We start from the raw sequence: 24,268 nt of genomic DNA, 5'->3' as shown, positions 1-24,268 counted from the left end.
TGAACCAAGGTTTTTTAAAAAGATCCATCTTCTTCAGTTCTAATCACATATATGACTATAGACAGCAGAAGCAGCAGATCTCCCTTGAGATGGAGTTACAGGTAGAACAGAGTTCCCTGAAATGGCTGCTATAAGCAGTGCATTCTCTTCAGGGCTCAACCATCTCTCAGCCCCAAACCCACTGTAGTTCTTTATCTGACCTGGATGTCTGTGGGATGAATCAAAAATAAGGAAGATATTTTGAACTCCAATAGGAGATCAGAAGAGTGGGAGGGTTAGGAACAGTCACCACCAGAGCATCAAGAAAAAAACAGAGCACAAATCATTGGACTCTGCCTTGGCTGGGTTTCTGTGAGTCTCAGTGCCTCCATTGGGAAAAGTAGGGCTATTGGTGGCCAGGGTTGCCATGTGCTCACAGAGTCTAAGCCTCCAGAAGTGTAACAAATACAAAAGGATCCCGGGAAACTCAGGACAACTTAAAGATCATTTGTCATACAGTTCTCATCCTGAGGGATGCAAAGGATATCATACTATTCCTCGTCCTTCCAAATAGCTCTTCATTCCAGTTTTTGAAGAGCTGCTTAGACTCCAAATTCAGTAGCAAGGATACCAACAACACAGCTAACACTGCAAGTATATGGGACACTGGTTATAATTCACACTAAGGTATCAGAAACTACCTAAGACCCACTCAGTGAAAATGCTATCACAGGGGAAGAAATCCCCCAGCCAACCAGATCCATAAAACACTGAAGTCCAATGAAAGAAGTTTCCAAGATGAAGACTGTGTCCGTTCCAGACTCACAAGGCAAAAATGAAACCAGGTGAATTGTATTACAACTGGCAGAAGGTTTTATTACCTTCCATTGATTGGTGAGAAGTTTCGACATCTTCCAGCACTTTTATAACTTCTGAAGACCAGGAGTCTTTAATACACCAGAGCTCTGCTGCCTTGGGACAAAGGTAAGAAAGTTGAAAGCCTTTTGTGCTTTCTCTTCCACTGAGAGTCTAGGATGGATTTTTCAACATAGTTTGGACGGTGTGTGTTGTTTTGTTTTAATTTTAAGCTAGTCTTTCTCATTGTAAATTTTGTAATACAGGTCATTATCATTCATTTATTGCAGTTCATGTATCTCTAGTTATCTCCAAGCTACAATAAGACAATGCATCCCTGGGGTACCCACCCCTAAGGTTCTCCACTAGATGACACTGGATGGAAATTCCCAGGTAAGGACTCAGAAAATGCTGAGAACTATGCACAATTAATAGAAGAGTGGTACAGACACAGGTTTTCCTTCTCCCAAACTGCCCTCATTGTTTCCTCTTCCCATGCCTCTACTGGAATCAAAGGGAAGAGGACATATGAATTCAGCTCCAAAGGAGGAACATGAGTAACCAGACCTGGCAGCATCCCCCGCCCTCCCCAAATATCAGGTGAGGGATGTCAGGACTAGGTAGTAGGTAATCCAGTTCTGAAAACTAAGATGGCGAATCTTCGGCAGGTCTCAGTAGCAGAAGCTCAGAGAATGCCCTGTAGGAAGAAATACATTTGAACATGAAAATGTAGAATCTCACACAGAGAGATATGCCCTTCAATATTTCCTTACTTGGGATGCTGTAGAGTGTCACAGTGACTGGAGGTACAGTAGTGAGGATGTCACTATCATGTAACCACAGGGATGCAAAGATCAAGTTTGACGTGTTCAAGATGATGGACACATGTTGTAAACATTGGCAACCACTACGTGTGGTCCTCAGTTGCCCCCCTGGATACCCAGCATATAGTTCCTGCTTTACCTCCAGAGTGCTGTTGTGGTGCGCTCTCTTCCTCCTTATTACTCATATTCCTCCTTAGATGCTGGCCTGTATCCATGAACAAGTTCCCTAGAATTTCTGAACTGTCTCTATGATGGCAGAGAAATGTCTATAGCCCCTAGCCATCATTATAACCTAGGGCGCCAGTACCAAGCAAGCACGCTGGCATGAAGACAGATCCAGATGGTGAACTATGCAGAGGCATTCGAAGAAAACAGTGAGTCAAACCTGCAGTCATACAGTGTAACTCATTTTTTTTAAAGGCCTCCCACAGAAAGGGCAATTTTAATACCACAGTTCTCTCTTGGAGCCAATTGTATATAATCAAAATCAGAATCAAGGAAGAGAGAATCAAAGAGTCCCAGCGAGCATTCACAGCAGCCATCACTCCCACTTCTAGGTCTCAACTGCTTATGGGACACGGGGGAGTATATGGCCCTAGGGGTCACTGTGCATGGATTCTGCTATCACTTTATAATAGCTCCTAGTTTAAGCCAACATTTAGCAGAAGGTAGCAATGGAACTCCATCAGCTCATTACCTAGCTTGGAAGTGTTTCCCATAGAGATTGAATGAGAAAATGCTCTCGTGAAGATTTTTTTATCTGATTTATGTGGGAAATAGCATGATATAGAAATAAAAGAAATGACTTAATCTGAAGTGTTGAAATCCATAGGGTTCCTCCCCAAATTAACAAATAGCTAAGAAGAATTCAAGAGTGGATGAAAAAAAATCATAATCAAAGGGCTAACTTCATTCTCCCAAAGTACAAGAATCAAGTTCCAAGCAAAAACACAAGTGCAAAATAAAGGAAGGATTAGAAAGAGGGAGGAAGCCCACAAGTGAGAACACTGCTACTGACTATGAAGGAACAAAGAAAGCCTTCCAGAATAAATGAAAAAAGCAACCACCCACCAGAACCATCACTGGGAACCAGCTAATACTTCCTTAAAGAAGCGAACAGCTCTTTGAGTGAAGTCAAAAAGTTAAACAGGGGTCAGCAGTAGAGAGCACAGACTGAACAGGCATTTATCACTACTGTCACCTATGAGCACTGTCTGTACCTCAAGAACACTTGACCCACTTTAGAACCAAGCTGCACGTGCATGACAGTGAAAAGACATGGCCATGTTTGTTCAATTTGAGAAATCTGCCTTCCTCCCAGGCTATCACGGCTGGATATTTAGCTAACAAAGATGAAAGGAGTGACTGCATCAGAAACAGGAGGAGCAGAGAAGCAGGCCATTCCTGACTCTGCCTTATAGAACTTCTCTGCTCCAGGGAGAGTCTTCAAAAAGGACAGGCTCAGATCTCTAAGACATGGCCAGAGCAAGCCCCACCCCTCTGGCTGCTAAAGGAGTAGAGGTGTTGCAATGCTCACCATCAAGATGTGAGGTGCCAAGCCTGGGAGGAAGAAGTGTACCCACAAGGCAAAAGAGACGGTAGGTTGAGCCTGAGATCCTTAACAATAGTGTGGGTTCATAGGACTAAGCCGTAAGTCCTGTCAGTCCAATTAATTCTTGCTAAAGACCAGAAAGTGACAACTCATGGATCGTCCTTTAAGGAAATCAACTGAAAAAAATGATTCTGCCTTTAGAATTGAAGATGAAATCTGGGTCTAAGCCAATCTCTGACCATTATTAGAAAAAGGAACTCACTTGTCACATCCCACCACGACCTTGAAGATGATTAAATCCCTTCTAATCATTAAACAGAAAGTGCTCTGCTTATGACTGTCCTGGTGTTGGCATGGACAGCGGGGGTACTGTATGATCTTACACCACTCTTAGTTTCTCACGTGACACTGCTGGATAAACCATGAGAATTGGTGCCCCTTGCGTAGCCAATTCGTCTCTCTGTCACTTCCTCACAAGGTCCGGCTGCCCTTACCTTCACAGTATGCAGAGTTGCCCTGGACAGAGATGTATCCATTCTTGCACTCACAGGTCGCTTTTGTATTCCAATTTTTGCATTCCGAGTTTTCTCCGCACTTAGGTGCTTCTGCACAGAAGTTATGACCTACAGGACAGAAAGAATGTTTTACATCAAGGAATGACAAAGAAAGAGGGCCTCCAAACAATAAGGCACACGGCACTGTATATGATGTAGGGCTCACAGAAAATAGACCATGGCAACATGCAAGATTAAACCAAGCAGGAGCTGTAGGGCAGAAAAGGCAAACTCTGGACTGTGTGTAAGAGCATGTTTCCTGATACTCCTGGAACTGCTCATCTTGCTAAGCTCCGTCCTGCCTGGGTATTGTACCCATGCCAATCTGAGGAGTCCCATTGCTTCTTACATTGTTGGAATAATCTTAGTAGACAATGTATGATGTGTAGAAAAGAATGCATGACCTAAATCTATGGGTATAGAAGGAACGGTTAATCTAATGTGAGTGCCATTGCATAGCTGCTCCTTCTGCCAGGCTTTACTATTTTGTACATAGCTATGATCTTTTCATACAATGATGCTTAGTTCTAAACAAATATTTAGTTTTTGCCATCTTCAACCTCCCATAAATACAGTCATTCTGTGTCATATATACTTGTAGATGCCTTTATTCATATTAATAAACTCTAACCATGGCAATGCTTATGGGTATTCATTTGTCAATGCTGTAACTCAGGATTGTGAAAAGTCCATAATTTACATTTATGTACTTTCCTAAAAATCAATATTGGGGTTATTTGTGTGTTTTTAAATACAAAATGGCTGCTAGATCTCGTTTTCTTCCTCTGGAATTCCTGCCATCCCTTGCTGGATAGCTACTTTACTTCAAGTATCTACTAGAAATCTCGTTGGTGGAGATGCTCAGATATTTCTGAACTTAAACTTGATTTAGTTCAAATGTCCAAGCTGGATATCATGGAACATACTCTGTACTCCAAGGAGTCGACGCCAGCCTGGACTACACAGCAAGACCGCCTCAATCCATCCATTAGAGAACTATCCTAATATTTGAAAAATAATTCTACAATGTAAAGGTATTTGACCTCAACATTTGAAGATATGATTCTGCTTCACATTTTTCATATTGTTACTGATAATCCAAAGTTAATTTAATAACCATTCCTACTTGTTTCGTTACCATTCTGTCGATGAAGATTTTGAACCTTTATCTGGCTGTTTGATTGTTGAGCAAAAGGTTGCCTTGGCTTGGTTTGATATTCTGGTCTTCAATCTTATTCTAAGGTTCATAAATGTGAACGTGTTTTCACACTTAGGATTCCTTGGGGCCTGAATCTGAGAACTGGTGCATTCCTTTCTTGACTCTTGAAATGACTCTCTACCTCTCTCCAGCCCTGTATCACACTGCGGTGTCTGATGTCTACAAATCTTTCCACATGACCCATCAAAAACTATGTGCTTTTCTCAACTGGTATGATTAGTGGTTACATTGTGACTATATAATAGAGGATAAACTCCTCATCTCCACGTCTATCATCTATTCACACTTACACGGTCACTATTTGTTGCAGAATATTTGAAAATATTGTGAACCCGGAGCTTGCATTATTTTCTGATTGCATTAAGTCCATGTTTCTAGTTGTGGTGTGGTTCAGCCCTTAGCACACACCCTTAGTCCCTCTGTCTGGAATAGACATGCACCCTTACTACACATCTTTAATCCCTCTGTCTGGAATACACACGCACCCTTACTACACACCTTTAATCCCAAACAAGGAAGGTAAAGTCAGTTTGTAGAAGGAAGCACCCCTGTTTCAATGTGGTATCTAACTGAGTGGCCAATAAGATGATGAGTCAGAGAGAAATTTGATATAATAGGATATGCCTGATTCCCACGAGAAGAGAGAGGGAAGGAAAACTATTTAAGAGAGCACAGGGAGAGAGAAAAGAGAGGGCAGTTTGCCCAGAGAGTTGTACAGAGACACGTCTCGGAGAGATAACAAGTTAGACACAGATGAAGACAGGAAAAAAACAGAGAATGGGGAGCCAGAGTTTAGTGTTTACTCTGAGACTTCTAGCTGGGTCACGTGATAGGCTCTCTCTCGTTTCGTAGTCTTATTGTCATGTGATCCATCTCTCTTTTTGTTCTTTCCCTGCTAAGCTGTAGTGAATTACCCATGTAACTTTCAACTCATTAATTCTCTTAGTCTGTGTCTCATTCTGCCTCCGTCTCTCATATCACTCTAAATTATTCTTATATTTTCAGTCTAGAATTCAGGGCTGTTCTTTTTAATCTGCTTAGTCAGTTTGATATCCCCTTATCTATTCATCTTCTGATCCTTTAAATCAATCTTGATGCTGATGCTTTCGCTGTCATCTAGCTGGGCTTGTGACATTGCAGTTTGTTGTTTATGCTGAGCATCCTCGATGGCGGCTTGTTTTCTTTCCTTTCAGTGTGCATGACTCTTTCATTTCGAGCTCATCTTGTTTGAAAATGAATATGTAGAAAATATTCCTGGCTTGAGCTTTAGTATTTGTGTCAGGTAGCTGAAGGAATTATCAACATAAAATTACTTTAAGCAGCATCTTTTCCTTGGGGTGAGAACTGAACCACAGAGACAGGACACCCTGTAGCGCTAAACTTTCCGGAATGGCAGCTTCCTCCTGTAGACCCCAATCGAAGACTCAAGACTGACAGGCAAGCCTTGTCTTAAGCGTTTGCTTTCCATACTTTGAGAGAATCTCCCTTTGAGAGTCTCATTCGAACATCTCATACTAGCGCCAGGCCATGTCCTGTTCATTAGAAGTCTTGCAGAAAACCAACAAATATAAAAGCAACCAAAGGATCCATCACATATACAGACACCAAACCCAGACACCATTGCTGATGTCAAGAAGTGCTTGCTGACAGGAGGCTGGTATGGATGTCTCCTGAGCGGCTCTGCTAGAGCCTTACTGATACAGATGAGGATGCTTGCAGCTAACCATCAGACTGAGCACGGGAAAAGGACTGAAGGAGCTGAAGGGAGTTGCGACCCCATAGGAAGAACAACAATACCAACCAACCAGACCCCACCAGAGCTCCCAGAGACTAAACCACCAACCAAGGATTACACATGGAGGGACCCAGGCCTCCAGCAGATGATGGCATTATCTGGCACTAGTAGGAGAAGAAGCCCTTGGTCCTATGAAGGCCCTTTTCCCCAGTGTAGGGGAATGTCAGGGCAGAAAGGCAGGAGTGGGTGGGTGGGGGAGCACCCTCAGAAAATAGGGGGAGGGAGGATGGGATAGGGGGTTTCAGGAGGGGAAACCTGGAAAAGTGATAACATTTGAAATGTAAATAAAATATCCAATGCAAAAAATGCTCTCAGGGAAAAAACTAACTCCAGCATGCTTCCTGTTCTCAAGGGCATCACATTCTTTAACTTGACTCTAGACTGTCTCCCCCCAACCCCCTTGGTTAGATCCTCCTTCTCTACTGCAAGACCTACTAAACAAAACAAGAAATACATACTACACAGCACTTGGGGTTGAGCTGGGAGGCGAGGCTATGCAGAAGTATAGGTTAAATGCGATAAGGTATGTGGTCGTACTTCATCCCGTTAAATCAGTACATTTTGAGGCTACTAATGATTATGCTACAGAACATACGATCATCTCACAGGGAACTACACCTGGGGATCAGGAAATCTCATGTATAATTCAGGGTCTGCAGCTAACAAACACCGCACATCACCTCTCCTGCATCGGCACACACAGAAATGATGACAGTGGTGATTTCCAACTGCTGCGGAGACCCCCAGCCAAGACAGGCAGGGACAGAGAGATCACGCCCCCTAACTGTCTCACACACGGAACAATTACCCTTTTACATTTTGGCATAGGGATTATGGAAACTACAAAGTAAGGCTTAGAAGCTATGCAAATCCTCAGACAAGGTAAAATTACACTTTAATTCCTTTTAAGGAATTAAGGAAGATTCTAGAACTGCTATTCTTCAAAAAAAAAATTTAATCAACAACATTTAGCCTAGAAGGTAATGTTTTTTATTAAGTAATAATAATAAGATTTTTTGCACCTGTAATGTGCCTGTCATTACAGTAAGTGCCTTAAATATGAGAGATAAAATTACTGACTTGTTGAAAAATTTGAAGAGCCAAATTAATATAAAATACTTGAAACAGCTCCTGATATATACTGAAGACGTTGGAAATTGGTACCCATTCTCTTTGTGATGTTGATAACGGATGATGTCAGTGATGGGGATGGTGAGGATGATGAGAACGATGACTTTGCCAACAGTGGGTACTACAGTTTAAAATCAGACCACTGTTTCCTCAACTGCAAGTTATGAAAAGAAAAGAAAAACTCAAACTCAAACACATGACAGGTAATTGGAGGATGGACAGGGGCATTTTTATTTTGTATTATGAAAAGGAATCTGTATCTATACGATATTTATAGCTTCAAGTATACACACCATTAATGCCTTGTTCTGGATTATCTCTCCAACCCACGTGGCACCACAGAGTTGATCCCAGCAGACACCAACTAGACTCAGTATTCTAAGACATGTCTGAGCCCAGAAAATGAGGAATGAGTGGATGGAAAAATAATGAGAGAGGCACAGAAGCAAGTCTCGGGGATGTGGCTGACCGCTGGGAAACTGAGCTCCACAACAGCTGGCTGTCTTGTCCCCTTTCCTACAGATCCAGCTGGGTGGAGCTGAGAGGACAGGCAGCATAGCTTTGGGGTGTTAGCCTGCAGTCTCGGAATATCACTGCTCTGAACTGGGTGAATGTAAAGATTCAGTTGCTCCCCCTGCACTGGTGTGTGTGGCCACAGGCTGTATGAATATTGGTCTTCCTCTTCCATGCCTGACATAGGCAGACCCTGGGGATCCAGGCCAGGTCCAGATAACTCCCACAGCCGTGCACTTCTCTTGAATCATATACCCTCTGTGATGGCAAGATCTAATAAAAGGTCAAAGGTGCGACTACTTCCTGGGACATAAGAGAGTAAATCCATAGCCCTAGAGAAACTGACTGGATGCCAGTCACACTTACTAGGACTCACCAACCAGTGGCAGCCCCAACCAAAAGCAGAACATAGATTTAACCCTCAAAAACCTGGGAACTAACACCCGCTTGTAGCCAGACATCAAATGCTCACAGCGATTATTACAGCTAAAAGAAACTGATGTTTCAGGCTGGAGAGATGGCTCAGTGGTTAAGAGCACTGACTGCTCTTCTGGAGGTCCTGAGTTCAAATCCCAGCAACCACATGGTGGCTCACAACCATCTGTAATGGGATTCGATGCCCTCTTCTTGTGTGTCTGAAGATAGCTACAGTGTACTCATATACAATAAATGAACATTAAGAAGCAAACAAACAAACTGATGTTTCTCCTGACCAAGGGGCAATTTTAGGCATCGTGGCTTCTCTGCAGGAGGAAATATCTGAAGCTCACTCCGTAAGTCAGTGTCTATCAGGCGTCTCACCATCGTGACACTTGAACCAATGCCACACATTCATCTCTTAGCATATGCATTCTGTGTCTAATTTCGTCATGCCGTACTTTATTCCCTAAAGTGAATACCACAGTCTGAAATAAAACCCTTCAAACATTGTCAACAGGCATCTAAACATCATTTTAGACTTCATAGAATATCTGATTATCATTTACCTACTATAAAGGTTTACAAATAAGCTTATAGTGTGGGAAACAGAAGGCTTTTCAATATGTCCATCTGGCAACTCTAAGTCCTCTGAGCGTAAGTTCAGCTTTCGTCCCTACACAATCCTAAGTTTATCCAGGTCTCTAACCAAAAGCTTTCTAAGGACTGGAGTGTACACCAGAGGGTGGGATGCTAGTCCGGCATTCATGAGGCCCTGGGTTTCCTTCCTCAGTGCCATGCAAACAGTGAACAGTGGAACACACCTGTGATCCCAGCACCTGGGACATGCAACCCGGAAGAACAAAGGTTCAAGCTCATCCTCAGCTACACCCCAAGTTCAAAGCCAGCCTGGATTACCTAATTTTCAGTCTTGACAGATAAAGGTCTTGTACTGTACAGGTGTAGCTGTGTGGATGTGCGGCTCATAAGTGAGAGGTTTGATGGGCAGGGAAAACCTTAGTGGATAAACAAGTGAGTTAACAGACGAATTGATGCAATTCCACCACCACAAACAGTTCAGACTCCATTAGGCCATCCATCATATTTCCCCTTTAAACATTTTTATTAATGTTATTATTCCCAAACCACCAACTCCTCCTGTAGTAAGTAGAGAGTCAGATGAACTTTAGCAGCTGTGTGTGGTTGTGACTCAGCCTCAACACCCAGGTCAAAAACGCTGTTTCCCACTGCTAACCACCGTCGTTCATCAAGCACTACCTCAGCATCTTAGCTCACTGTCAGCTCAGAATCATAAATCCTCAGCTTACTCTCCATTTCTATAATCCTTCAAATGGCTTTGTCTTTCTTATCTGATGTCTGTGAACAGCATGCCGTTTAAGACACAGGCTTTCTTTTCTTAATATTTATTGTCAGTTGTCACCCAGTTCTTCTCCCTTTGCCCATGCATGTTCCAGTCAGACTTCAGGATGGCTATCAAGAAGGTCTAAAGTGTGATTCCACTCAAAAGCACCCTCTTGGTTACTATCAATTTTGTTCGATGTTTATTTATCTTTTAGTTCTTTATTCTTTTGTAATTTTGCCAACTACGTACGAAATACTTTAATTGTATTTACCCACCCATTTTCCTTTCTATCCCATTCTACTTCTACAAAAGCCCTTGGTCTTCCCACCAAGTGTCTTATGTGTGTGAGTACGTGAGTAAACCCACTGTATCCAATTAGGATCGTTTGCCTTAGCATGGTCACGGGTTATTTACTGGAGCACGGTCAGCTAAGCTGTAGCTATACTACTGAAGAAACTGACTCCCATCTCCCAGCAATTACTAACCACCAAGAGTATCTCAGGAAGGGGTGGGGCCTCACGGTCTTGTCCCCCAATCACAATTGATTGCTGGCAAGTAAGCCAGTACTATACCGGTAAATACAGATGCAGTGAACTCAGGTCTAGAAGACAGCCTGGTCCATGTTCTTCCTATCTCCCAGCTTTAACATCTTTGCCACTGCCAACTCTCCTGCAAGTTGCTCCCTCGGGGGAGGTTCTACAGATAACTTGTTTGGGGCTCAGCACTCCACAGTCCCTAATCTCAGCACTTTGGCCAGTTATGAGTCACCATCTTAACCACCGCACACTGCAGAGGGAAGGTCCTCTGACCATGGCTGAGAACAGTACTCACTATAGGGATAAACATAAATATTTAGAAGACAGTTTGATATTTGCATTTTACAAACACATCACCAGTAAGATCCCCCCATAAAGGCCTATGACCACTCCAGACATGTAAGGAAAGGGGAGCCCTCAACTCACTGTCATTGGGGGAGTAAATTGGTGTCACCACTGTGGAGATCAGTGTGGAGGTCTCTCAAAAAGCTAAAATAGAACGACCAGCTCATCAAGCTACATCGCTTCTGGGTATCTACCCAAAGATTGCCACAGAGATGCCAAGGCATTCATATTCCTATTCATTGCTGCTCTCTGCTCACAAAAGGGGGGTTTGGAATATCATTCAAAACTAAAGAAATGCTAAAAAGCATTCTATGAAAACATACTATTTATAAGCTAATTTAAAAATATTTTTTAAAGACAGAAAAGACTACTACAGTAAATAATGCCATCCCAAAAGCCATAGCTATTAAACAAATGCCCTACTGACATGTGTGGGATACCTCCCCATAAGCTGTTGGTCATAGAACCCCTGTTGGGACTCAAAATGGACAGAGTTTTGCTATTGCCTTTGGTGCCCACCAGAACCAAAGAGCCAGACTATACTTCTGAAGACATCATACACGTTGGCCATAAGCCTTAGAGAAATCAAGCTGGAAGGGAGCAGAATGCTGTTTCATAAGGCAAGGCGGTGCTGTGCAGGCGGCTGAAGACAGAGCGGCCATTAACAGCCTATACGCCATCAACTCTGTGAGCTACAACACCAACACACCAAGTAAGATGTGCCCACTCTGCAGCAATGGCATGGCTGTTATGAGGGGAAACAACTGCTTTAGATTAGAGACACGCTTCACCAGAAAGAAGCCATGCCTGGCATTCTAACTAAATCAAGGAAAAAAGCTAACGAATAAGTAAGTAAACAGACCACCGTTCAAGGATTTATTTTACCTTTTTTAATAAGTGGATTTTGAGTCTTTGAACCTTCTGAAATTAGTATGTAATGACATCTTTAATCGAGGATTTGTTCAAATGTCCAAACATCTTAAATATGAAGTCTGCTTTTCATTGACTTCTTCCACCACGTCTTCTAACATACAACTAGGCATGTTACATGTATCGATTAAACCTTTGCAATAACCCTAAGATCACTATCCTCAATTTACAGGTTAGGGAGATGAGGCTAGGAGTGTGTATATCCAAAGTACACATGAATAAGTGACAGTCACAATCTGACTCGAAAGTTCGTGTTAGAACCACTGAGAAAATAATTCTCCTGACATTTAAATACCTGGGGACCTAAAGTACCCCAGCAATATCCTCTCTAATGATGCATGTAGATTGTAATTATTCTTGGAGATATACATATATATATATATATGTATGTATATCTCCAAGAATTATATATTTTTTCATTTAGGTCTGCCATTCTGTTCTATTCAGAAGTTAAATAAAATGCCAATCTTATGGACATGTGCTAAGAGTATCTACTTCTCCATGCAATATTGAGGAAACCACAGCCCCCTCTAGGAGCATAGAAAACAATGGGACTCTTGAGTATGCCTGACTTCACTTACGTTGTATCATTATAAGAAGCATGCCACTCACTGCCCATAATGTTCCTCTCCATTCCAGCCTCGGGAGCACCTCACAGCTCACCAGTGAAAGCTGAACCTTTGATCACACTCAAACCTGAGTCTCACGGATTCTTCCCATTTATCTGGGGCACCGTCATCTACCCCAGCCAGAGAAATGGAAGTCATGTTAGCCTTCACCTCTGGTGAAGTACAAGGAAAGCACTCTAACACTGAGCCACACCTTGGTCCCTTCCTCCATAAATATATCATCAATTTATCTGCTTCCAGACCTCTCCACATCTGCAATAGTGAAAATCTCCCAACTCTACTATCCCCTCTTAAATGAAAACCATCTCATTGACCTTCCTATACCCTCTTGCCTTCTCTAATTTATTTTGCACAAGATGACATTCCTTCCCTCCCTTCAAAACCTTGCGAGGGCTTTTCATTTCAAAAACAAAATCCTGTCTGTCTTCTGTCTTCTCTCCATACTTTTAATTCTTTTATTATTTTTTATTTGTTGTGGCTGATCACCATTTTGGGTTTTTAATCTTGTTTTCTTTTGTTTTGTTTGTTCCTTTTTGAAGCATGTCCCTTAAACTCCAGGTTAGCCTCAAACACCTTGTGTGGTGGAGAATGATCCTAAGTGCTGTGGTGACAGCACCACCCTCAGTTCCTGCAGTGCTGGGAATTGAACCCAGAGCATTCTGTGTTTGAGGTAAACTCTTTACCAACTGAGAGAAACCCCTCTCCTCTCCTGTAGTATTCTGATCTTTATTTTTTTAATTCAAGGACTTTGCAAAGCCATTCTCCCCCATAATAACTCAGCCTTCAGGTTAAGGTTAATTATATCCTACTCATTGGGCAATAGGGGATCTTGGTCAAGGGGGGCAATATTTCAGTTAAACAAAGAGTAAAGTATGACCCTGTATTCCACAGCATGAGGCTTACTGATGGTAACAATACATGTGGGAAAGTCCTGAAAATATTCATGGAAAAGTTCTCACTGAGCACACAAAAATGATGAGTAAGATAGTAAGTATGTGAGGTCATTGATACATTGATTAGAATGATTTAATAACTTTATAATGTATATACATGTCAAAATGTCATATTGTCAATCTAAGTACACACACATTTTTTGGCCAATTATACCTGAATAAAGCTGATAATAGGTTTTTAAACAGAAAGAATAATAAATCAGTCTCCCCTTCACTCACATTCAGGCAAACATTTATTTCCCAAGTCTAAATTAAACACTATTATTCTCTCACAAGATCCTGTGACTTTGTTTGTAGCAGTTATCACAATGACTAATTATAAGATTATTTTTGCTTTTATTAGTAGATGCTTATCTCCCCACTAGAAGCTTCCCTCCATGAGGGAAAGGACCATGTAAATTTGCCTACCTCTGACTGAGACAATAGCCCAATGTACTGTAGGCATTCAGCCCATGCGTATTCCATTACTCACTGAATCCTCATTGTCTTCTCAAGCTAGACTTGAAGGTGTTTTTAAGAGAAAATTAGTCTGGAGAGGTTAACAGCATCTCCTATGAAGACAGAACAAGTAGGTCATGGAAGAAATATGACTCCTAGTTTCTCTTGCTGCCCATATGACGGGCCAGCCATCATTTCCAACATCAATGGAAATTCAAGGAACACCAACCCTGGCCTAGAGAAATCAACACACTGTCAGTCACTGGCACGTTCCAGTGGGTGAAACACCTGCCCCTTCCCAAGAAACCGAACCATGCTTCTTGCTTTAAGAAACACGCCATCATTTTTCACCGCCAGGAGACTGAACATCCGAAGGAAAAGAACTTGTCACTCAGCAGAATGGTACAGGTGGATGAAATCGCAGGATGGAAAGGGACCGATCTGGAGACTTCAAGTGGCTGAAATGAGCAACCGCTCTGAGAAAGACACACGACCTGCTGGGACACAGCTGGAAGTTTCGAGCAGGACGCATAACTGTGTTTAATTCCCAGCAAAGTGCCATCCGTCCAGCCATCAAAAACAAAGCATCTACCCAGTTACTGTGCTTAACAATGGAGGCATCACAAATACGACCAGGAACCCAAACACAAAGCAGCAAACGCCATGACATGTTCCAAGTAATTAATGAGGAAACATAAATGTTAGGGGTATCACACTTTTTTTTGGAGGCAGTTCTGTAACTTTATTTGACATTCAGCAGTTAGTTCTCATCCACATTGACGGTCTGTAGATTTCTGAATGTGTTAACAGGACGTAAGTTACCCGTGTGTAGAGCTTGTCTGGTGAATCCTCATCCTCATTACGCTTTCTGGACAAACGTACTCGGATGCGGTACGGAACATTCCTTGTTCCCTTGGCCCAGACGGCTTTACTGAGCCTGGTGTCTGTGCGCACATCTGGAGTCCCCATCTCCTTCATGGCAAATTTCCGAATTTCTTTGAGAGCCCAAGGAGCACGCTTCTTGAAGCCCACGCCATGGATGCGCTTGTGAATGTTGATGGTGTACTCTTGGGTCACCACTTCGTTAAGGGCAGAACGGCCCTTCTTCTCTCCACCCTTCTTTGCAGGAGCCACTCTTCCGGGCCCAAGTTGGGTATCACACTTTTCTTACAGAGAGGTGGAAAATCTGGACTCACTCTGTGGCCCTACATCTGCAACAAAAACACTAGCAAGCCAATCTGGTTTCTTTTAAACTGTTTTCCTTCATTACAGTGAAGCTCTCATACTGCCGCTGTCTAAATGTCTCTCTCTCTCTCTTCATAATTATGATAACACTATTCATTTATCTTGCTTCACCTCTTGCTTATGCCCCCCCAAATGATGGACAGCATCTGTGTGCTTTGTTCTGTGACTTTATCTACAATAAAGACAGAACAGACCTGACCCCAGGCTTTGCTGAGATGGCTAAAGACTGACTCCATTAAAACAATGGTTTTCAACCTTGCTAATTCTGCACCTTTAATACAGCGCCTCATGTTGTAGGACTCCCGGTCATAAAATTATTTTGCTGCTACTTCATAACTGTAATTTTGCTGCAATAATGTTATGTTTCCTGGTGGTTTTAGGTGACACTTGTGAATGAGCTGTTGGAACCCCCGAAAGGATCATGACCCATAGGTAGAGGACTAACTGCCATAGAGAAATGCCTAACTTGTCCCAGGTCCTCTGCGTACCTGTATATTCAGAACACACATTCCAAACCCCACTACACTAAGTCAAATTTCAGGAAGTCTAGAGCTCTCCCATTCCCAACTACCTACCCAACCTTGTAATTCACACAAAGAGCGATGGTGTGCTGGTCTATGTGCCTCAGAGCAAGAGTCAGCACCATCCATCAATTGGTTAAAAGAGATGCTTTATGGGACTTGAGGGTCCTTAAGGGACCCCACAACCAGAATACATGTCACGAGAGAAACAAGAGCTCTGGAGGATGAGAAGATCCCCTTAGCTTTTTGTGGACGCACCACAACAGGACTATCAAAGGAGAGGGGGCTCCATGTCCTCACAGATTCTGTCTTGAAAGCACTTGGTCCCTTCTGAAATCATCAACATTTAACCGTTTCCATGTCCAAAGCAGCCCAGCCCTAGTTTCCAGTCTTCCCTCTGGACCAATGGACCTCATTCTGGGCAAGTCAGAGACATTCACCCAATAGAGCACTTCCCTGGGCACTGAATTTCTGTCTTCTCTAGACAAGTTATCCTTCAAATTCCTCTGCCCACAGCACAGCATTGCAGCCCTGCCTTCATGGTCCATGTTTGCTCATGTCTGCAGAGTTTCGATCTGACCCATCTGTCAACATACAGAGAACAACCCCCTGCCATGAAACCCTGCCAGTTCTTCTGTGTGTACTCAAGCCCACATGCTCACTAAATGCCTCCTTTCCAAATAGCTTTTCACCTCTAATACCCTGAAGTCAGCTCTCGAAGACTGTTTCAATTATAAACCCACCTGAAATGATCAGGAAGTGTGGGAATGAAAGCTCGTGTGATAACAGGATTCTTTGGGAGGATTTAATTGAAGAGCATAAAATCTTAAATAGTCCAAATAATCTCAGCTAATTTCAGTCCAGGCCAGATGACAAGGCAAGTGAGCATGAATTAAAATTACCGATAAACACATTTGGAACAGATGTCGGGAAGAACTTTCTTCCAACACCCAAAGTCATAAACATGAAGCGAAACCTTCCAAAGTCGTTGGCGATGCTGAAGATACAATTAGAGCTGGTTATGAGGGAAATAAAACTCTGAGGAGTGTGTTGAAGGTGCCAGGATGGGCCGAACGATCGGTGTGCTTTCCTGGAGCAGTCTTGAAAATGCACGGTCAAGATTATTAGCTCATTGTTGTTGCTGTTGTTTTGTTGTTGTTGTTGCTGCTGCTGCTGCTGCTGCTGTTGTTGTTGTTATTCAGCCTTTAACTAAGAGTACCAGAAATCCATGGGCAAAAGTTCCTGCTGGGTCTACATTCAGTCCTTCATTGCCTTCTTCCAGGAAGAGGCATAGCTGTCACTCTACTGTCCACTCTGCCTCTCCACCTAGTGACCACACACTCTAAGTTGACAGTCCTCCGCTACAGCCATTACCTCATTACAGCCATAAACAATTTTTCACAGGTGGTTCTGAGGCATAAGGGGAAAAAAAGGCACCAGTGGTCAGTCAGGGCTGCTCCGAGTGCTACACAGGTGACTGAGGTCTGCAGAACTAGCAACAGCACAGAGGCCCCAACTGTGCCCATCATGTTTGATCCTATGGGCGTGTCTTCCTTAACTTCCTGTGGTTCTTTTCCTAGGTCTGTCTCAGCTGCAGCAAGATGCAGTCCGTCCACTCAATTCACAGGATTGCAGCATTTAACAAACCCAGGACTTGAAATCAGCAAGGTGTCCAAGCTCCTGGCCTAAATTCTAGGTCAGATGATGTGCTGAACACTACGGATCACAACACACTGTCATGCTTCCCTGTAACTTCTCAGATTCAAATTCTACACAGACAAAGCCCTCAATGTAAAACAAAGGTCTAAGGTCTGTATCCTTCATCTTGATTTGTCACTGTGGTGGTAGCAGACATAAAATAAAATGCATATCACTAATTTGATAAAAATAATGTTATGGCCAAACAAATGAGCTGCAAGTTGGAAACCTAAGTTACAACTCAGAAAAAAATGTTTTTTAAATACTACTGTATTCATGGAATATCTAGAGAAGATTATCCAGTGCTGAAAATGGTATCATTTAAAATCTTGAATGTAAAAATCACAGAACATCCCCCCCATAATCAGAAAATCTGCCTGTCCCTTATATTAGATACATAATGCATGATCATTTAAAGCAATGTTATTTTAAATTGAATATTGTTATGGTCATCACTTAAACATGTATCTGGAAAAGGAGGACAGCTCTCTCCAAAGCCCAGACTATGCCTCTTGGATAGGTGGTCTAACAGAGTTTTAACAAACATAAATCTTGAAAAATGTCAAATTCCCAAAGCACAAGAACAACAGCTTTGATTCAAACTTCCAAGCAATGACATCTCAGGCAACATCCCTCAGTATACAGACCTGACTGACACTCTCAGTGAGACAGAGATGGTGAAAACATCCACTGGAAGCCCCTCTAGGTAAGTGTATAGAGAATACTGCCACTTGGGTTTCCATGATCAGTCACTCCAGGGAATCAGAAGACATGTGGCCACAATTTCTACAGAGCCAACTCCAGACATAATACACTTCATTTCATCACACCTCATGGGTCTATTTGGATGCCTGCAGGAAATCTCAGTCCACAAAGCAAACAAGGTAACCTTCCCATATGCAGGATAAAAGCTGATTTTATATGGTACTGGAGAAATGGCTCGGCAGTTGAGACCACTGTCTGCCCGTGCAGATGACCCAGGATCAATTCCTAAGACTAGATGATGGTTCACAACTGACTATAACTCCAGTTCTAGGGATTCTGATGCCCTATTCTGGCCTGTGTAGGCAATGCATGTATATGGTGCACAGATATACATGCAGGTAATACTACTACACGCAAAATAAATCTCTTTATTTTAATTAATTTACGTAGATATTGACTAGTTTCTGCCTTTGTTTGCTTCATGTTTTAAGGAAGTTGGATAAGAAAAACTGAATTCTTTGCCTTAAACAAAGTCCCTGAAATCTATGCCTTGTTAAAAAGGTAGTAGTTTAGGCCTCTCTTCATCTAAGACCCCACCCAGAAAACATGAACCTAGGGGGAAAGATGAAAAACAGTGAATGACACAGGGAGAAGCATGTTTCTCTCAGAACTGTGTGAGATTATTGTGCCACCTCTAAATGATCCCTTACGGAATAAATTAGAACTCAGAGAAACTGAGTCAGATTCACAGTGAGTGTGGTTCAGGACCACAGATGTTGCGCTCAACTGGAAAGATCATTTAAGCTGTAGGGCTTTGTAGGGATATCATAGAACTTATCCTGATGATGATCTTCCATTTTGTGGATACATGATGTGTTACCAGGACCAAAGACATGGGCAAGTAGGCTCCTATTCTGGGACTCTGGGCTCCTGTCCTCAAGAGGAGGACATAATGACAGTGGGGGGGGGGTGCTGCAAAGGTCCTTGGTCAAATATAATGATTTTATTTCTGGAACACTATTAGTGAATATGGCTAGCCTCTGTGCTGGAGCAGTGGGGATGGAGGGGTGGTATAAGGCAGGAGGGGATAGAAATGAGTTAAATGTCAGATGACCCGAGCTAAGCATTAGACCACTGGATTGCTTTTTTCTTAACTCAAAAGCATCAAAGTTCAGTCAGAAAGGATCTAGCTAACTGAGTATTTGACAATGTAAGGGGTTTGGGATAGAGAAAGACTCTAAAGAATAGCTATTATTATTATTATTATTATTAGCATTTTTAGTATGAAGAAAATTGTAATAAGATTTAAGAGAAAAGTCTTGAGAGCAGAGAAGCTATAAATCTCCAGAGCTGCCCAGGGGGAAGGAATAGAAGACAGAGGAGAAAAGGTCATGAGTGCAGCCTGCAGGAAGGTCAGCTTCTTGGCAACCAGGAGCCACGTAGTGGTGCAGCAAAGAAAGAAGTCCAAAGTACTTATTAGGGAAAGCTTGCTTAAAGCAGAGACAGTTGGCATAAAACAAGCTACCCTTTCCAGGGTGATTCAGGACAGTGGGCAGACTTGTAAAGGCAAGTGGCCAGTATCTGTAAGATACTGCAATGTAGGCAGGAATTCTGGGAATGAGAGGTACAGTGTGTCCTTAGAGACTAGTTAGTCCACCTACCTCTTTGAACTATGTTCCTCAGGGTGGTTCCTAGGCTAGGTGACTGACCCGCCCTGCTGGAATGTGAGGTCTCCACCCAAGCCAAACATTGGCCAGATTCCCCTTAATGGAACCTTACTGCTGAATAACTCACTAGATTATTAGCTTTTATGGTTTTTGAATCAATTCTAGATTCTCCTAATCCGACTAATTCTCCCTGAGTGAAAACTTCGAAGAAGAAATGCTTGAGCTGACATTGGAAGACAGAAGACGAAATTTGGTAAAGAAGGGAATTCCAGAAACAAGAAATGAGGCAAGTTCTGACCCACACATTAATTAGCAATCAGGTGTCACACAGCTGTGCGCAGGTTAAATAAAATGTCAAGAGAGGGGCCAAAGAGATGGTTCAATGATTAAGAGCACTGGCTCTTCCTGCGAAGGACCCAACCTCAGTTCCCAGCCCCCACCCAGCAGCTTACAAACATCTATAGCTATAGTTTCAGGGAACCCAACACCTTCTTCCCCCTTCTGTAGGCAATAGGCATGTTCACGGTCCACACACATATATGCCACCCAAATACTTGTACACATAAATAAAATAGATAAATCTAAAATGGTAATTTTTCAAAAGATAGAAATTTTAAGTCTGAAGAAGTGAAAGCACAGAGGGATTAATGTGTCATGCTTCCCAAGAAACCCCACACTGCCTCTTTTCTGAATGAAGACTCTAGTTCTTATGGGAGATTAGAATTGAGAACACAAAAGAAACTCTCACCCATACAAGCATTTCCAAAGGAAACCCTCACCCTCTTCCTCCAGGTACTTCATAGCAGAGCAGAGAGCACACATGGAAGGAAAGCCCTCGGCTCCACTGTGAAGACTTTGTCCTCGGTGAAGTCTGCCCTCTGCCTCTTGTTCCTCTACACCTGAATCAGGTTCCCATAGTGATCCCGGTGGGAGCTCCGTATGCCTGTGGGAGCCCCCCAGCAGCCCTGCTGATGAAGTGTGTGAACTCTAGACAAGCAAAGGCAGAGGCAGAAACACCTATTGCAAACTGGGTCAGGACAACGAAATTCCTCCTGAGTTTCTGTGCCCTAATCAATGCTTCTGCTCTAATGAGACCATTAATCAGGAAGGATCTGCATAAACAGAGGCCCACTTGGCACCTCAACAAATAACTAGTGATGGATTTTGCATTAAATTATAAGACCTACCTAACAACCTTATTGGTTCCCAATAAATGCATCTCTCTGAAATTTCAACTCAGTATTTGGGTACGTCTAAGATCTCCCAGCTACAAATAAGCCGCTAGTCACATGTTCAACAGTTCTTCCCTCTGAAAAGAGACACACCCCCAGGAGGTTATGACTCAGAACATTCTAGAAGTTACCTAAATCCACAAGGCTCAAAAACTCATGAAACTTCACAGACTTAGACAGCTCGGGAAAAGCGGCCCCCTCAGCCATGCACCTGTGGGTGACCCATCAGCCATGCTTCTACAGGGTGGAAGTGCTTCTTCAGGCTGTCTTCAATGCCCTATCCAGACTGGGAAGACGTCTGTGTTCAACACTCCAGAGAAACAACATGGAGAGCAGAGGTAGATGAGTCAAGGCTGGTACTCAGATGGCAGCGTTATCATGTCCCTGATTCTATAAACTTTTTTTTTTAGAGCAATGAGATTTTATATAGCAGAAAGAACTCTCTCCTGACCAACCACTGAGAGTAATCACAACTTCAGATGGGAACGCATCATAATAATGTACATTTTCCATATGAATCAGAAGGTGCTGGGTATGGAGTCAGCCATCAGGACCTGAGCCCAGGCGTTCCTAGAAATAGCTTTGGATATAGCTGTGCCCACTCACATACCTACACCCCAGCTTCCTTTTGTGTGCAGCAGCAGAGGTAAGGAGATGGAATAGAAAACTAGCCTGCTAAAGCTAAAATATTCACTTTGTAGCTCTTTATAGTAAGAAAAATGTTGCAAACCCTTTCTAGCATAAAAAGAGGAAGAGGAGGAAGAGGAGGAGGGGGAGGAGGAGGAAGAGGAGGAAGAGGAGGAGGAGGGGGAGAAGGAAGAGGAGGAAGGTTAAGTATCAAATGACCTGAGTTAATCTGTTAGACTCTGAGTGTTTCTTAACTCAGAAAGCACCAAAATTCAGTTAGGGAGGCTCCAGGTTAGTATTATAGAATGTGAGGGGCTTGAGACAGGCACAGCTATGAAATGGTGGCTATAACTTTTTAACTGGATTCGCAAGTTAAGATTTTTAATAAATCCTAGGCTCTCCGGACCCACCTAATTCTCCCTGAATGAGAACTTCAATTCATGAACTAACAACTGAAGACATAAGAATAAATTTGGAAAAGAAAGAGGATGCAGAAAGAGAAAGCAATTCCCGCCTTGAGAATTAACTAGCAGGCGGGCACTTATGTGAGGTTTTGAGTCATTCTGTGTGAGAACTGGCCTGGTGGATGAGGCAGGGAGGAACGCTGCTCAGCCCCACCCAGGAAGAAAATGTAATAATGACGGTAATGATTGTTATTACAGGAACTACCATTTGCTTTAATATAAAAACTACTGCTGCTTATTGGATGTCTGTCGCATGCTGGGCCTTCTGCTCCGTGCCTATGCATTTTCCCATTTAATCTTCACAGCAGTCTTATGAGGAGGATACTATTATTATCCTCAGTTTACAATTGAAGAGACAAACTCAGGGAAAGGAAGATGGGCTCTCCAAGCCTCTGAAATGAGGGTGGAGTGAACATGGCAAGCTCACACCACTGTTCATCAAACCTTCACGCCCATCACCAGCCCCACCCGAAGCCACTTGCCACGCCCACTCGCCACCCCCACTCACCTGGGCAGACCCTGCAGCACTGATTCTCTGGAAGAATATGATCCTTTGCTGAGCAGTTCAAAGGAGGGCAAGCTTCTGTGATTTTTACCAAGACTCCACCCTAGAAGCCAAATACCAGGAGTTAGTTCATATGGAGAGCCCATCGCAGTAGCTTCTAATGTTCCTTATTATCAGCTTGCAGAGGTAACCACCCAGATGCTAAGAGCATCCTTGGGAATTCCACTGAGAAGAACAATCTTTGCAAGTCAAATTGATGAGTCCAGGGAGAGATATCAGGTTTCCTTTCTATATCAAAACAGCCTGGGTTTCTACAAGTGCCATTCCTTTTCTTTTAAGTCTCTCTTTTTTTTAATGCAAAGAGATGCCCACAGGGATGTGCTGATCATTTCCAACAGCTGACTGCTGAGTATGGCAGCATCCTGTGTCAGATACTGAGTTCTCTGCTGGAAAACGCAACAGTTCACGTTGTGCAAGCCATGCTGTATACAATAGGCTTCTGTGAAGCAATCCCAGCTTCCACAGGTCACAGCCTTGTCACCAGACATCAACAGGGTGACTTCCTAGTTCTCAGTGAACTTACGATCAGGTGAAATGACATACATAATTCCTAAACTAGGAACACTAATACAGTACAGAAATTCATTTTAAAGTGTGCTCTGATAAAGGCAACGTAGTGTGCTACAGAGAGTAGTTAGCTCTGCCCAGGCAGGGAGAAATTACGAAGGGGTCTTGTTGGAAAGAACTTGACTAATTGTATAAAGAAAGAGACTTCATGGGTCAAGACAGAAGACAACACACATGGGCATCAGTGAGCATTAGTCAGATGAAAATTAGATTTCCTCTGGCTGTAAATAACACAAGTTACAACAACGCTGTTAAATATTCAGCTGTCGTACACTCTTGGCCTCACTGATCTAAGGTCCTCTCAATTGGCGTGAGTGGTGTCTGCATTTAGTTTTATGCTGAATTTTTAAAATAAGCCCATTACTCTCTTTTAAAAGCTTGAAGAGACTCTTACTTTATCTAATGCAGTTAGATTTTTCTCTCCCATTCTTTGCAGGGTATTTAAGACAGTCAAGAAGGGGAGTCTCGGTTTACGACAAAAGTCAGTCCAAGGTGGGCAGGAAGGCAGGACAGAACTGCACAGCCACGTGGATAGGAGAGACAGACACTGTGTTCCATGTTTCCAAGAGAGACTCACTGTTCCTCTGACCACCCCACACCCTTCTCAGTTCTCTGGTTTGGCAGAAGGGACACTAATTTCTAGGAAAGAGACCAGTCAGCACATCAAGTGCCAAATAGAAATGCAAGACACGAGGCTCCTGCTTTGGTACTACCTACCATGCTGGTAGCAGAAAGTGAGCCACGGGGATCAGCTAGTTGCCTTCTGGTAGGTTGTCTGCAGCAAGCCATACTCTTCCTTCTTAAACTTGCCCACCCAGCCAGCCTTGTTCCTACCAAGGCATTCTCTCTCATATTCCATCCACCCCCATCTGGTGCTCTTCCTAAATGCCATGAGAGACTGGCCCTAGACTCAACAACTGACCCTGTTACCTTCAGTTCTCTTT

At 42.9% G+C, this 24,268-nt stretch overlaps 1 protein-coding gene across 4 annotated transcripts in view; it reads right to left on the bottom strand.

Moving 5' to 3' along the window:
* Positions 1-24,268, bottom strand: part of Nell1 (neural EGFL like 1) — an 890,282-nt gene that overhangs the window by 600,075 nt on the left and 265,939 nt on the right. For 3 of the 4 annotated variants that reach the window (XM_087593733.1, XM_087593736.1, NM_031069.3), the window contains 2 exon segments: positions 22,701-22,800; positions 3,705-3,833 (listed from right to left, as the gene is read on the bottom strand). In XM_087593733.1, coding sequence (XP_087449859.1) covers positions 3,705-3,833; positions 22,701-22,800 — 229 coding nt within the window. 4 annotated transcript variants of the gene reach the window in all.

This window comes from Rattus norvegicus, chromosome 1, assembly GCF_021556685.1.
Source record: "Rattus norvegicus strain SHRSP/BbbUtx chromosome 1, alternate assembly SHRSP_T2T, whole genome shotgun sequence".
Taxonomy (NCBI): Eukaryota; Metazoa; Chordata; class Mammalia; order Rodentia; family Muridae; genus Rattus; species Rattus norvegicus.
Note: the sequence above shows the minus strand (reverse complement) of the source record. Positions and strands in the feature narration are given on the sequence as shown.